The sequence below is a fragment of the Bos indicus x Bos taurus genome, chromosome 4, assembly GCF_003369695.1.
Source record: "Bos indicus x Bos taurus breed Angus x Brahman F1 hybrid chromosome 4, Bos_hybrid_MaternalHap_v2.0, whole genome shotgun sequence".
NCBI classification, from domain to species: Eukaryota; Metazoa; Chordata; class Mammalia; order Artiodactyla; family Bovidae; genus Bos; species Bos indicus x Bos taurus.
In genome coordinates, this window is record NC_040079.1 from 38,783,007 (window position 1) to 38,799,773 (window position 16,767).

Below are 16,767 nucleotides of genomic sequence, written 5' to 3' on the forward strand. Positions count from 1 at the left end.
GGTATCATTTGAGTAGAGATTTGAGTCAACAGAGAAGTCATGATCTTCAGACGTGAGTGTGTTTGGATTATCTTGTGAACATGTTAGGTCAATTAATGGGAAACAGAAAGTTCATTCCGTTAGTGGCATACTTTGCAGTTATTAAAAAGGAGGTAGTAGATCTGGAGATCCTGACATGGAGATGCAACATTGTCACACGAGAAGATAAATTTTACAGAAACTGTGATTGGTTTGATCCCATATACAGGAGACAAATTAAACATATCAGAAGAGTCTGGATCTGTTAATCTGAACATGGGCTTGTGAGGGGGTTAGGGAGGGGACTATTTTCTACTTTATGTATTTCAAAATGTCTTTAGGTTTTGGTAAGATATCAAATATTTATATTATGAAAAAATGCTTCAAGTTTGATTTTATAGCATTAATTATTTTTAAAACATGAAGAAAAGGGGACATTTCTGGTAAAAGAGACATGTCTCCTTGATTTGAAGAAGGCAGCAGAATATATTGAAAGGGGTGGGCTTTGGAATGATGCAATCCTTGGTGCTAATGCCATCTCAGCTACTTCCTGCTCTTGTGACTTAGGGTAAGTTCCATAATCTGTAAGTTTCTTTCTTCACAAGTAAAACAGGACAAATATGCTTAGGATTATAAAAATTAAATAAATGTAAGTTTGCTAATACATACTCGTTCCCTTATCTTACTTGCAGTAATGTTGGAATGTTTCCCCAGTCTGAAGCCTCAGGAATGATGAGTTCTGGGGTCTGCATTGAACAAATACATATAAATGTATTAAGGATAGTAATACTAATCAGAATCTGTCTTAAAAAGCTTTACACTGTAGTGGTCAAGTTATTTGTACTTCACCTGATTCCAGAAAATGTTTTAGGCAGATTACAAAAATTCTGTGATAAGTGGCTTGAATTGAAAAGTAATGGCAAAGAGAGTGAAAAACATAGGTGGGGACAAAAAAGGGATAAACGAGGGCAAAAATGTTTCTACATGAGAGTCACACTTTTAACTCTTAGGTGTTCTGGCAGCCAGTGAAAGAACCTTATATCACACAATGTATATTGCTTAGGGAATAAAAAACTAATCATGGAAGAAAGTAGATTTGGAATGAAAAGAATCTACCCTCTCTCCTGCCCTACACATACACAAAGCCTCAGGTCACACAGGTAAAATTTTTAAAACTTTAAAGGCATAGGCTTTGGTTGTTCCAGAATATTGGAAATGAGGGAACATTTGCATATTTTAAAAAGTGAAGCATGTGTACTTTTATAAATCAGTAGCATAAAGAATTCTGTAGACTTGTACTTCTTAATCTTTTTGGTCTCAGAACTTCTTTACACTGTTAGACATTGTGAAAAATCCCAGGAGCTTGTTTATGTTGATGGAATGTATTGAAATTTAAAACTGAGAATTAAAAATATTTATTAATTCTTTTTAAAACAATATGTTAGCATAATATTTTAATTGTAAAAAGTTTATATTTTTCCAAACTAAGATAAATGGTGAAATGAATAAGATTGTTTTTACATTTTTATAAATTTTGCATGTTTGGCTTAATAAACATATGGATAAACATCTGTGATATGATGTTTTCAGTAGTCTTTTCAAATAAGTGTACATATTCATTCTTCCTTGAAACTGCAGTGAGTGGCAGTTTTTTTTTAAAGCAGGTTATTTAAATATTCAGTCTGTAACCACAGATTGGTGTATCTTACACTCTGAATAGGTCTTTTACCCGTGATGATTTTGTAACATTATGTGTGGGTCACTTAATCTATATTGGATCACTGAATTGAGCAGATCTTCTAAATGTAACATTTCATTTTATAGTTCTTGTTATGACACTAATCTCATTAGAAAAGCCTTTAGGTATTTATTTTGAAGCTTTTAAGTTTACAGTGCAGACGTAAGTCTTTCAGTATTCTTGACTTTTCTCCTGAAAACTTGAATTTTATAATTGACAACACTGCAGTTGTCTTCCTTGAAGTAACAAGCTGACTTCATTCCTGTATAAGAAAATGTCTGGCAGATACCCAAGTCAATGACCATAGATTGATAGTTCTTTTTGTAGGTAAAAATGGTGGCTCATGAGAAAAGCAGCAGGTTGCAACTCAATTATTGTACAAGTGCTTCTTAAGAGATCGTCACTTTTTTGTGCAGCAGAAGTGCTTTATGAGTATCTTCTCTTTCATTACTAAGAATATTAATAAGATACATACTCAAGTATAAGGATTTAATAACAATAATTTTTCCTGCTTCAACAAGTGCATTCTTGAGTGACAACCCTCCCCACCCCATCAAGTGGTATTGATGAGTATGTACTTCTAATAGTCTGGCATCTCTGGCTCAAGTCATGCTAAAGTGCCAGTGTTTTATACCATTGGCTTAATACTATCAGTGCAAAGTCAACACATTGAAAAGTGTAAATAATGTTTTAAAAGTATCTTTGATCTACCAGACACCTGAAGGGTCTAGGGAACCCCATTTTTGCAAACTGCTGGTGTAGACCAATTAAAAAGTAGAATACAGCATTACGCTAAAAACTTGTACTTTGATTGAAAGTGAAAGTGAAGTTGCTCAGTCGTGTCTGACTCTTTGCGACCCATGGACTGCAGCCTGCCAGGCTCCTCTGTCCATGGGATTTTCCAGGCAACAATACTGGAGTAGGCTGCCATTTCCTTCTCCAGGGGATCTTCCCAACCCAGTGATCAAACCCAAGTCTCCCGCATTGTAGGCAGATGCTTTTACCATCTGAGCCACCAGGGAAGTTCCTTTGAATGTATGGATGACTAGGTATTAGAAGATCTCTTAATATAATTCATGGTATTAGTAACCCAAGTCAAAAAATGCAGATGATGGCTACAATAGAGTTTCTAAAAATCAAACTGATAGAACTAAAGAAGCATTCTTTTGAAATTTGAAAGTCACAACAATTAAACCCAAAGTAAAAAGGAATAAATTAATGCTTAGCAGGAGGTATGTGTGAATTTGTATCTCTCTGTTACTATCTTTACCATGTGTTGTATTTCTCAAACCAGAAGTTCTCATTCTTCCCACTGGTAAACAATAACGTACTCTCATTAAAATTAGAAACCAAAAAATTACCAAATATTGTGTAGCATCATTAGCATTTTAACATTTTTTGGAAATTACCACATAATGTAGCATATCATAATGATAAAGAAGAATACATATTTGAAAAAATAACAGATGTATTCAGATTATAGGTGATGATAATAGACCTGGAAAGCCTCAAATAAACAACTGTTTAAAAAAACTATTAGGCACCGTAGGATCTCAGATGGCATTCTAAAAAAATTTTTGCCACATTTTGACCATTTCCTTTAACAAAACTCTTCTAATTATTGCTTAGGAAATATAATAGGGATAGGAACAAATTCAAAAAATGGCACTAAACCCCATAAAAAGAAACACAAGATCTAATTGAAAAACTTTATACAAGTAAACTTTGGAGCTATTGCAGGTTTGGTTATAGACTATCACGATAAAGTGAGTATCACAATAAAGTGACTCACAGATGATTTGGTTTCCCAATGCATATGAAGTTACATTTGCACTATAGTCTGTTAGATATGCAATAGTATTATGTATATATGCCCTAATTTTAAAATACTATATTGCTAAAAGTGCCTACCATCGTTTGAGCCTTGAGCAAGTTGTGAACTTCTTGTGAAGGAGGATTTGAGATACTGTGAGAATTACCAGAATGTGATTGCAGAGACATGAAGTGAGTAAATGCTGTTGGAAAAATGGTGTCAGTAGACTTGCTGACACAAGCTTATCACAAACTTGAAATTTGTTTAAATAAAAAAATGTAAAGTGTAATAAAATGAGATATGCATGTATAAAACCAAAGGAAATATAAAAATTGAAACATTAAGCTTTGTAAACATCACAGTTCTTTAATCCAGAGCAGCTGTGTTGAATCCCAACAGGATTCTCTTTTGAAATGTGACGGTATTGATTCTACAATTCATCTGTATGGAAATCCTGAAAAGGATAATTAGAGGAATGAGTACATAGGGGGGGTTGTCTTAAGAAAAATGTAAAGCTTTCATGTGATATTGACATCAGAATAGATAAATCAGATCAAAATAGATTCCCATAACAGATCTCAGATATTTAGGGATTTAGCATATGATGAATTTCAGAATGTCTTCAGAAATGATTTAGGGATAGCTAATTGATTATCAGACACTGATTTTGCTAAAATGCAGTTATCAGTTGCTGTCATGTCTACTTTCCTAATTTCTAAAATTTTTCCTTATCTTAGAATGTGTATTCCATCCTGTATGCTGCTCCCAGTTAGATAACTTTCCCAGTCAACTATCTTCCCAGAATATATAAAATAGAAGTCTTTAGGTATGAGATAATGAAGCTGATTTCTATTATAAGGCTATTAATGAGCCAGATACTGGATCATTTACTTTCACAGCTCTGAAATAAAATGAATCTCCATTTTACAAAAGAGCAACAGATTCTAAGCAGCACAGTTTCACCAATATCACACAGATAGCGTTTAGGTCTAAAGTTTGTTTTCAAAGTCTGTCTTCATTGTAGTTAGGCAGGCTGCCTCATAAGACTGTTGTGTGACCCCTGTCTGTGTTTCCAAATAAACCTCTGTAGCCCCAAACTCCACCTATACCACTTTCGTTGATCTGCCTCCCGAATGTTATACTTTGCTATTGTCATGACTTTGCCTGTGCATTAACCTTTGCCAGTAACATATTTCTCTTATTCCCTTTCCTGTTTATTGTTTACTTATCCTTTGAGTTGTAGGCAAAAGTCTGTATCTCTTCTCTAACTCAAGTACATTTTCTTATATTTCTGTAGTTTAAAGTATCTTTCATTTTCTTTATTCCAGTGTACTTTATAATTCTATTATGGTGCAGATCAATCTGCAAGGGATTGATTATTTATATTTATGTAATATATGAAAGTGCAAGAGTGATTCTCTTACCATAATTTAGTAAGATAAAGTCATGTAAACAACTAACATGTAAAGCAGGATGAAATAGGGTCAAAAGAAATCAGGAGCATGTAGAAAGTGACTATTCTGGACAGCGAGGATACAGAAAATAAACAGATTACTTTTAAAATAAATAGAAATAAAAAGATATCAGGAGCATGTAGAAAGTGACTATTCTGGGCAGCGAGGATACAGAAAACATTGTAAATAGATTACTTTTGATGTGCATCTTCAGGAGTGAAAAGGATTCAGCTAGGTAGAATCTAGGAAGAAGGAGTATGAACAAAGACATGGAGGAGTGGTTGGCCTGTGGAGAGATGAGTTGAAAGATGAGAATGAGGAAGACAGTTTGGGACCCGATCATAGAGAACCATGCTCCTGAGTTTGGCCTTCTCTCCTTTTGAGGAGGTTGTGAGAATGAGGTTGAAAGGAAGAAGAGATAGGCATATTGAAGAGTAAGATCTTAAAAGCTTGGATTTACAAAAATCATAAACTGTATTGAAACAAAATGCAGTTTCAGTGACACAGCTTTAAAAATGCTCTCATCATCTGGTATAAATGTTTCTAATGTAGTATCTTAAGGTCTGCTGAAGAATGGCAACTTTAGTTGTCACTTGCTTCTGTACCTTAGTACATGTATTTATGTGTAGAATATTTTTACTTTTAAGTCAGTGATGCATGGACCTTTTCTTTTTGTATATGAAGGTCAGCTGGTAATTTTATATAAGATACACATTTATTCTTGAGATTCAGTATACTTGAGTTAAGCACATACTACCAAAGCATTTTAAAATGTTTACCAGCTAGAGTTATCTGTTAACAGCATTTCTTTAGTTTATGAAGGACTTACTATAAGAATAGTGAGGGATTTCAAGATACAGAGAGTAAAGCAGTTAAAAGTTCTAAATACCTTGAAATCAGAGGTGCTACTGAAATTGAAGAACATGTTTCAGGAATGTGACTTTTAGTGTTCTCTAGTTGATCAAATTCAGCAGCAGTCTATACAGTTTAGTTAGTGTCTTCAGTGTAGGAAATCTTTTCTGCGGTTATTGCAAGCTTCATTATATTAATGAGAAGTGGTAATGATAGGTACCTGCAAAACCAGAGGATACATATACTAAACTCTAGTTCCTCAGTTGGTATAAAATTTTAAAATTTTGGTTAAAAATATGCTCAACATATTTTGAATATTACCTGTGTCTTTAAGATTTGATTTTGCAAATACGAAGGTTTTCTTTCTAGAAATTGGAATGTTTATAGAGTGTTAAAAGCATTCACTGAAAAGAAATTCTTTAAACAGTTTATTTGGGATGACAAAAATATTTAATGAAACTTTTATACATTATATCAGAACTTCAGCTTTTGTATATTTAAAAAGGAGTTGTTTTGTATAGCATTTGTATGTATTATTTTTTCGATGTAGTTTATATTGATGTACTTCTTTTTATGTGTTGTTTAGCCGTATATGTGGGAGTCCATGTCCTGCAGTGTGGCCTGATGTAATCAAACTACCGTATTTCAACACCATGAAACCAAAGAAGCAATATCGTCGAAAGTTAAGAGAAGAATTTGTTTTGTAAGAAGGGGATGCTTAAACATCCATATTGCATTGATTTTTTTACAAAGTTACTTCTTTAGAATTCTAAATGTAATTCTAGCCTCTGTTGACCTAAGGTAGACCTATCACAATTCTACTATATCATTTAATTTTGAATGTCCCTTTGCTACATGCAAGTAAGCATTTCACCATCTTTATGAAATCAGTTATTTGGGTTGTGTGTTTGATTTAGTGTTTACCTGAGAGAAGTTTAACAATATCATTTAAAATTTTAATGAAACCATTTTCAAGATACTTGAATTCAGCTTTTTATTTTGTTGTAGGAAACTATTCTGTTCAGTTCTTAGTTAATGTTAAAACAGCAAATTGCCCATAGGGTAATAAATATGCTCTTGTTTGCCAGTTTTCAAATTATTTAGGATAATACTTACAAAATTATGTAAAAAATAAGCATTACTTCAAAGGAAGATTTGTAACTTATTGGAATAAACTGTTGCAAATGTGTTACAAAATGCTAATGTTTTAAGCTCCTACAGAAACATTAAACTTGAGTCAAAAGAACTCGCATGACTTTTGTAATCCTCTCATGCCAGTATTCCTGCAGCCGCACTAGACTTATTTGATTACATGCTCGCCTTGGATCCTAGTAAGCGCTGCACTGCAGAGCAGGCTCTTCAGTGTGAGTTCCTACGGGATGTGGAACCCTCAAAAATGCCTCCACCAGAGTAAGTAACTTTTTACCATATGCAAAATGTGGACAATTTTAATAATATCTGTATGGAACTATCAAGCTATTATGTGGTTAGTTAAGTCAAAAGAAAAAGAATAAATAGGATAGCAGTAGTACATATAATTTGCACATCAAATGTTCAGGTAAACATCAGACCAGCAAAAGCAGCTTTCCTGTAGCTATTTTTATTAATATAGTTCAACTCTTAAAAAAAAGTCACTGCTGCTGCTATTGTAGTACTGCTTCTATCAATATTACTTGCTGTAGCTAAAATCCTGAGTGCTATGCTAAGCATTTCTCATGTAGTACATTAATCTTTATAATCTTAGGAAGTGGGTATTATTATCACCATTTTACAGAGATGCAAACAGGTTCAGAGAGGTTAAGAAACTTGCCCAAGAATACAAATCTAGTAAAGGGTGAAGCCAGCTATCAAATTTGAGTTAGTTCTGTAACAAAAAGAGGTTCTGAAATACTCCTTAGCGGACTATACAATAGAAAATTCTTACCACTGAGTGAAAGAATATTAGTATCAAAAGCCTGTATAGAATGAGTTCACTGTCTGTGGTGGGGTTGGGAGGCAGGAAATGCATAGAGTTTGGGAGTCAGAGTGGCTGAGTTCTTGACTCTTTCACTCCTTTGTGGTTCCTGTAATTTCTCTAGGATTGATTTGGGGAAGGGGATAAAGCAGTCCATTTCATTCTCCTTGATAGAACATGGGAAGTTTGTAGAGATTTTGTTAGTAATTTTGAAAATGATGATGAGTGTCATAAAAGCAAACCTGTTCCTATAATAACAAAGTGTGTCCATGTAATAACAGTTAGCATATTGTGAGTGAACAAACATGGGCTTTGGAGTTCAAATCCTGACTCTTCCACTTAATTAATGAAACTGGTCTTACTACAGTTCTGTGAGATCCATCATACTTGGCTTTGTTTTTTATTGAACTGTATATGAATAGCCTTTGTGAGATGTTTTGAAAGGCAGAAAGGATCTATCATCTGACACGCTGAGGAACCTGAATCACTCACTGTTGAATTGTTTCATGGATTTTTTTTTTTTTTTTTGCTTATAGTATATGTCAGCTGTCTTGAAATTTTGGCTTTAGTACCCCTTTTAACTTCTGATTTTGAAAATTTTCAACTCTATACAGAAAAATAGAATAATACAATGAGCATTCATATATACTTCATCTAGATTCAACACAACTGATATTTGGACATATTTATCACTATCTTTTTTCCTGAACTATTTGATTATTGTGGAAATGACATTTCACATTCACCATGTTATGTATAAGAATTAGGACTTTATTCTGTATAACTACAATATCATTATGAAACAGAGGAAATTTAACATTTAAATATCTAATAGATTTTATATTCAAATTTCTCTAGTTGGCCCAATAATTGCCTTTATACTCTGTTTTTTGTTTGTTTTGTTTTGGTTTGGTTATTTGGGTGAAGAATTTATTCCAAGCTCACACATTTCATTTAGTTGTCATGTCTCTTCAGTCTCCAGGGAAGACTTTTATGACATTGACATTTTTGATAAGCTAGCTATTTTGTAAAGCATTCTACAGTCTGGCTTTAATTACTTCCTCATGATCAGAACTAGTGTAACCAGTAATTGGAGTATATTTTTGTTTTTTTTTTTAGCAAGAATACTACTTAGGGTGATGATATGTATTTCCTGCTGTATCACATCAAGAGGAATGTAACGTAATTTTTCTCCCATTATTGGTAGTACTAAATTGATATCTTGGTTTAAGTGGTCCACACAAAAAAATTCTGGTAAAACTGGATTGAGCACATTTTAAACTGCCATCTAAACTTTTAAAATCAAGGTACAAAAGATACGACTTTCAGTGTGTAATTGTAGACACTTTTAAATACAGTAGTTATCTTGTAAATGTATCTAGTGGAATCAAAATACCTTACATTTGATATTAATCAATATTCACTTAGAAATGTATGAACAGACTTTTCAACAATTGGACATCATTGGGTTTTTGTGTGTATGAACTTACATTGCTTCTGCAGGTTTTTAATGTAGCATATATTTATGCTTGAAAATATTTTATTGATGACCCTGTTGTACTTCTTTAAAACAAGTATATATATATGAGTGGGAATTTTTAAAAATTTCCTCTGACTATGAAGCATTTTCTTCTTAATCAGCAGTGCATATTTTAGTTAAAAGAAAATAAACTAACAGTACATTTTATCAGAGATGCAACCTTAATGAAATAGAGTTGAGATTTTTTTCAAGTGATTTGCGTATCTATTTATTAATGTTACATATTCTAGAATGAGATGTAGTTGCACATTAATGGTAATTTTAAAAATTTTGTAAGTACCCTTTTAAAATAAGCATTTGAGACCGGATGGAGTTTTGTCATAGTTAAATCACTGAGTTTTTTGAACTTCTTACATATTACGTCCCCAAGATCACAGTGCTCTGTCATCAACAATTATTTTAATGATCTTTCAGATGTCAATTCAAGATTCTTTCTCTAATTTTCTTGACAGCAAAGAATTAGAAACCACATGACTTGCAAAAGATTGCTTAACCAGTCATTAATCATTTATTTTTTTCAAATTTTGAAAGAATAAGCCAAAGAACTTTACCAATATTTATTACATGACTTCTTATACTTTTTACTTTTTATTTGCACTTAGGAAGTCAACATGTAATTTTAGTGCTACTTAACCAATTAATACTTTTGTTAAATTGTATTTCTTATTACATATTAAAAATATATGCTTTTGTCAGAATTGTTGAAACTGTAGGTGCATCCCATTTGATTTATGGAAAATATTTGCCACATAACCTAATAGGAAACTGTTCATACTATCAAACACATAACCTAAATTGATTTGATTTTTATCAGAACACACTGGACTATATTTTTCCATTAAAAATAAACATGTTAGTACACATTTTGGTGAACATTCTATTCAACCAGTAATAAATTATGGGATTTATCTTTGTTAGGTACATCAATCACTAAAGCAGTCAGGTTGAAATTATGATATTGATCTAATATTTAAATAAAAGGCTATATAAATAGTATAACGTATCTCTTTATTATTTTCTTATGGTAATGGTAGTTAAAATTGTAAAATGTGAAGGTGAGAACTATAAAGAAAGGCATTGGTATTCCTTTGGGAAATAGCGTATGTATTAAACTCTTGTTAACAGCTTTTTAGGAATAATCAAATGAGTATGGTATTAAAAATAAATGTCATTAATTTTACTAGATATCCTGTCAAACTTTTTTAATGTATTTAATGAAATAGTGGATTTCTATTTCATTTTGCTAAAAATGTGGATTAGGCTAGCAGCTAGTCTATAATTTTATTTTTCCTTAAAAGCAAGTAAAAGGCTTTAAACAATTCATAAGATAAATATCAACTGTAAATGGAATAAATATTTTGTGATATAATTAAATACAAAATACTTTGAAACTACCTTTCTGAATGATGAAACATGAATATAATGCTTGCTGTGTGAAAGGCACTGTCTAGGTGCTCACATATGTTAACATACATTTACTTCTACTCCACAAGGTAGATTGTTTTGTTAACTCCGTTTTTAAAGATAAGGAAAGTGAGGCACAGAGGTCAAGTTACTTGCCTATGAGACACAGTAAGTAAGTACCTGAGCCTGTATTTGAACATTTAGAAAAGAGCACATTAAAAATTAGGTTGTCCGGGAAACATTCCCAGTACATGTAATAGCATCACTAACCTATTACTATTTGTTGGGTAATGTTTATCTTTCCGAGTGTTGAGATCATCCATAACAAATCTCTTACCGTTAAATTGTGGAAGGGAACAAAATCCCTTCTTAGTGGGTTTCTTTGCTTTATTCTTATGGGACTCTCCCACAAGAGCAATGCATTCTCTGAACATCAGCATGGAAAAAATAAAATCACTCTAGCCTCCTTAGGACAGTACTGCAGTATGTCTGAATTCAGAATAACCCCAACAGTGGCTAAGGTTACATACCTTACAATACACATACATACAGACACACACACACACACACACAAATACAGAAAGCAAAGTCTTTGGCAGGTTTATGATGCCTTAAAGCTTCCCAATATCAATATTTCAAATTGTCCCTTTGTTTGTTACTCCAGGAGGTTTTTACACGCTGAGGCAATGCATCATAGTAAGATGACTGAGAGGTATGCCTTTGTTTTGTTTTTGGACCTCAGGTGCATAGATTTGGTTTAATCATAATTCTTGTGTCACTCATCATTGGTCCATGCATGGCTCTCTTTTATTCTTTTAGTCACTTAGTTATTTTAAATGATGTTAATAAGCAGCCATGAACTTACTGAATAAAAGCTCGAACCTTGACAATAACTTACTTTACTCATATCGTATCCTCTCCGCCCATGACCTATCCCCCTTGCCTTCCTCCACTGGAGGTAACCATCATCCCTGTTTTCTTTTGTATATACTTTTTGTTGCCATCTAAATGTACTCATAAAAAGTTATATTTTACAATTTTAGTTGCTTTTAATTTTATGAAAGTGTCATGCTGTTTGTAATCTTTTGGGAATGACTTTTTTTTAAACTTAATATTATATTGCTAAGATTCGACAATATTGTTGCATATGCCTTTATTTTATAACATGAGATAAAACTGTGAAAGAGGACGTGTGAAAGAACTTTCTGAACATGCAGGCCCTTCTCAAAGATCAGTTTTAGGAAAGCGGACACATGAATATGGAACTTTTAGAACAATTTCAGGTATACTCCATCAGAAAATATTATTGTATCCCTAGAGGTTAACATATCCAGGTTGAAGACTAGGTTGGGGCTGCTTAAGGGAATTTATAGATATTCTGGGCAAGTTTATTAACCTTTCCAAGCCTCAATTTTCTTATCTTTAAAATAGATATCATAGTAACTTCCCATTGGATTTTTTATTAGGGTAAGAAGAAAATATTTATAAATCAAGTATTTATGTCTTTTTTAAGCAAAAGTTATTCTTCAGTGTTGTGAATTCTGTGAAATTACACAAAAAAATTGTTTCAGAATTGTGGATAACTTTGATAATTGCTAGTTATTCAAAACTCTCAATGATAAGTATAAGTGATAAGCCTGGATTACAATCTGTTTTTGAAACTCCTCTTTAGCATCAGTTTAATTCTAGAGCATTTGATTATAGAAGCAAATAAGAGGATATCAAAAAGTAAAAAGCTTGTACTAGAAAGTTTTTCACAAACGTTATGTCCTAGCCTCTGCTACTTTTTAATTCTGTGTCTATTTTCTGCAAGTGGCATATTTTTCACCTTTTTTTCATGTCCTATTCAGTGTATGATGTACAGTGTGAGAATTGGCTTTAAAAGATTGCACCAAAGATAATAGTAACCTACTTTTATGAACATTTACTCTTCATTCATAGTTTTAATAAGTTGTTATTCATTGATTATACAGAAGCCACAGAAAAACAGTTTGTCTGTATAGGTGAAACCTATACAGACACGTGAATGATTTGTGTTGGAGGAGTTTATAAGACCTGTGTGAGAAATCTTCCAAGAAAACTTGGAGGGGAGTGGGGGTGGCAGCTTTGGTGATGTATATTGGCATTTCACTATATATTTGCTGTATATTAGCAAACGCTAAGTATTAGCATTTTGTTGTTGTTAAGAGATGCCATTGACAAACAATTTAATACTTTTTTCCCCCAGCCTTCCATTATGGCAAGACTGTCATGAGTTATGGAGTAAAAAGCGAAGACGACAGAAGCAGATGGGCATGACTGATGATGTTTCCACAGTTAAAGCCCCCAGAAAGGACTTGTCTCTGGGCATGGATGACAGCAGAACTAGCACGCCTCAGAGTGTGCTGCCGTCTTCACAGCTGAAACCTCAGGGCAACTCGAATGCAGCACCTGGTCAGTAGTACTTCATGGGTTGGTTCGCTTCACATTGTTTTGTGGTTGCCGTTAACTGTATTGCTGTAGTGTTAAAGCTCTTGTGGCTAAAAGTTGAGCACTGAATTTGACATTCCTTATTATTTGATTGTGCTAGTACAGATGTTTCACTGCTATAGCAACATAATATTAAGCACTCTCAAGGTAAGATTAATTTATAAACTGTATCAGATTACATATAATTAGTGATTGGTCAGATTTCTCTGCTTTTTCCCTTGACGCGAGAGTCAGTAGATCTTTTACTAACACTGCTTTTTGAGGCTCCGCATTCAGTGTCTGTGGATGCGTCTAAGGAGGAGGACGAAAGATACAAGAAAACAGCCATAAATCATACTCAAAGCTCTTTCATACTATTTATAATGTTCTCAGGTCACTTTTAAAATATTTCCCACTCTATTACAGAATCTCAAACACTGGAATCTGACATTGTGTCCAAAATGATTTGAAGTATGATAAAGAAGGGTATTTTGAGGAAACTTAAATTTTTTCCTCTGATTCAATCTGTTACAAGAGTAAGCTTTTTTATGAGAAACCAATCTCTTCAGTGTTGTTAGAAGTGTTTTTTCTCTCTCTTAGTTAACAATTAAAAAAAAATAGAATCCACTCCCTCATTTTGCCTCAAGCATCCAGAAAACTTTCACTTTAACTTTTTTTATGAAGACAGATATAAGAAATAAATGTGTTGTGTGTGGTGTTTTATTAAACATGACAAATAGCCCTAAACTTATTAAGATATGAGTAAATATTGACCTATGAGTTAGTTGATTAAAACAGATCTGTGGATCAGATTGAACTTTTGGTGGTTAAGTATAAATATAGAGTAGACTAGCTGAGAAAGCTTGAGGAAGATTACCTTTAATACTTTCTCATGTAATCCACAAGCTAGACTTGACCTTGGTCAGATTACATATAAAGTGTTGATGTTACTTTAAAAATGAAAAATAATTAGTTGTTTTTCAGAAGTATTCTTCAGAGTTTCTTGAAATAGTGAATTCCCCTTGTACATGGAAATACTTGATATTCGTAGCTTAGGAGAAAACACCTTTGTTATACAAAGTGAGGGCTATCTATATCAAGTTCAATATCATTTCTCTTCATGTTTAAAATAGTAAAACTTGGAGAAAGACAAAAGAGAAGCAACAGAAGTTTTCTTGGTTTGTGTTTGTGTCACTTGTTTTATATACCATCTACTTCTAAAAAAAGCTTTGAGATGATTATAAGTAATTTGGATGGTGGTCACTTGTCCCAGGTAACAGTTGTTATATTCCTTAAGAAAAATACCAGGTCTGTATTTCTACTTCTCTTCATGGAACTCATGTCCTTATTCCACTGGCAGCCTAGTGGAATAGAAGAGAGTTACTGCACTCTATTTTAGCTGATTAAAAATGAAATTTGGGCTCATTTTGTATTATTTCTTAGCTCTACATGTTTACAACTCTGTTAATGGTAGAATTTCATTTTTCTTTCTTCTCTATTCAAACTGTCACTGTTATTCTATTTTTTTTTGAAATATGAATGAATCTTCTTAGCTCCATTTTTTTACATCATCAGTAAGTGTCATGAACTAAAAATGTCCCTTCTGTAGATGAGACACCATAGTTAAAGGGTACTCTGAGCTCACATGGAGACTAAAATATGTAAAGAGAATATATTAAAAATAGAATTAATCATCACATTTTCATCTTAGAATTCTATTAGTCTGTCATCTGTGGTTATAGAAATTGCTTATCAGTATCTGTATTATCACTTAATGTATATAGTATTATGTACAGGGCCTTCGTGTTATTATGACTCAGGTAAGTTTGCATAAGAACCTGTATAAACCATCACAAGTCTAAATAGAAAATTAGAAAAAGAAAGACAACCTGTTTTATAGGTGATGAATTAATGCCATGGTATATGTAAATGGGCTTCCCCGATGTCTCAGTGGGTAAAGAATCTGCCTGCAATGCAGGAGACGCAGGAGATATGGGTTTGATCCCTAGGTAGGGAACATCCCCTGGAGTCAGAAGTGGCAACTCACTCCAGTATTCTTGCCTGAAAAATCCTATGGACAGAGGAACCCAGTGGGCAACAGTCCAAAGGGTTGCAAAAAGTTGGACACGACTGAGTGACTAAGCACACACATATATATGTACATGATACGCATGCTTCTGTAGAAGTTCCTAATTTACCCAGAGGGCTTAACTTTAAATAAAGGCAATTTGAATAAAAGACATTATATCAGACAGTCTATAAAATCCAGTTTGAATTTACTGCAAAGATAAGGTTAGGTTCTTAAAAAAGAAGCATTATTTTAGATGAGCAGTATAGAAAATGGTTAAAAGTTCAGACTCTGGAATCATAATATCTGGGTTCAGATCTCATTTCTGCCACTTACAGAGTTTGTGACCTTAAGCAAGTTATTCAGTCTCTCTGGATGCCAGTTTCTTCTTCAGTTTTGCTTTTTGTTTTTTTTTTTAAAAGTGGGGCCAGTAATTAAGCATGCCTTATACGGTTGTTGTGAGGAATAAAGGATATGCTCAGAGAGTAACCTGAAATTGTAGCTGTCATCATCACCAGTGCCCATCCACAGGTGCGATTTCCTGGTCATGTCTATAGTATGGGCTTCTAATGCTGGTCTTGATTTTCCGTTTGAAGTATTTACCCTTAAAGATAATTTATTCAAAATGGGCTGCAGTTCTTTTTCTTTTTTAACTTATGTGCACTGAACATCTTAAATGTACATGAAATTGAACTAGAATAAGATTCCCTTTTCACAGTATTTCTTAAACACTGTCCCACACATGTACCTTTTAAAATGGTGATACAGAGGCATTTTGTTGGGAGGGGGAGCTGTGAATTATGGCAATTCTAACCAATACAAATTTTGTTTTAGTAAAAACAGGCCCTGGACAGCAGTTAAACCACAGTGAATTGGCAATTCTGCTAAACCTACTACAGTCTAAAACAAGTGTTAATATGGCTGATTTTGTCCAAGTGTTGAACATTAAGGTAAACTCTGAGACTCAGCAGCAGCTAAATAAAATAAACCTTCCTGCTGGAATTTTGGCAACAGGTGAAAAACAGACAGATCCATCAACACCACAACAGGAGTCTTCGAAACCATTGGGAGGAATTCAGCCTTCTCAGAACATGCAGCCTAAAGTGGAGCCTGATGCGGCCCAGGCGGCTGTGCAGAGCGCATTTGCGGTTCTGTTGACTCAGTTAATAAAGGCTCAGCAGTCAAAGCAGAAAGACGTGCTGCTGGAAGAGAGGGAAAATGGGTCGGGTCATGAAGCACCATTACAGCTCCGGCCGCCTCCAGAGCCTGCCACGCCGGCGTCGGGTGAGTGTGCAGATAGCAGACCGCGGACCCGGCTGCTCTCACGCTCTTTTCTTGCTGCTGCTGATTATCTGTAATGTGTATTGTTTAGCTTTGCTAGCTGATGTCCTGAAAATACTCAGGTTACTGGTTATAGGTTGGTTTCTTAGTCTGTATACTCCTAGGAATTGATTCTTTAATTGTCTGTGGGCAGTAAG

The 16,767-nt window shown here is 33.7% G+C and overlaps 1 protein-coding gene across 4 annotated transcripts in view; it reads left to right on the forward strand.

Moving 5' to 3' along the window:
• The window catches only part of CDK13 (cyclin dependent kinase 13), a 125,734-nt gene that overhangs the window by 103,515 nt on the left and 5,452 nt on the right, over positions 1 to 16,767 (forward strand). The window contains exons 10-14 of one of the 4 annotated variants that reach the window (XM_027539167.1): positions 6,462 to 6,578; positions 7,154 to 7,285; positions 11,438 to 11,485; positions 13,001 to 13,206; positions 16,124 to 16,573. In XM_027539167.1, coding sequence (XP_027394968.1) covers positions 6,462 to 6,578; positions 7,154 to 7,285; positions 11,438 to 11,485; positions 13,001 to 13,206; positions 16,124 to 16,573 — 953 coding nt within the window. The remainder of the gene's footprint in view (positions 1 to 6,461; positions 6,579 to 7,153; positions 7,286 to 11,437; positions 11,486 to 13,000; positions 13,207 to 16,123; positions 16,574 to 16,767) is intronic. The other 3 variants (XM_027539170.1, XM_027539168.1, XM_027539171.1) reach the window with 3 other exon arrangements.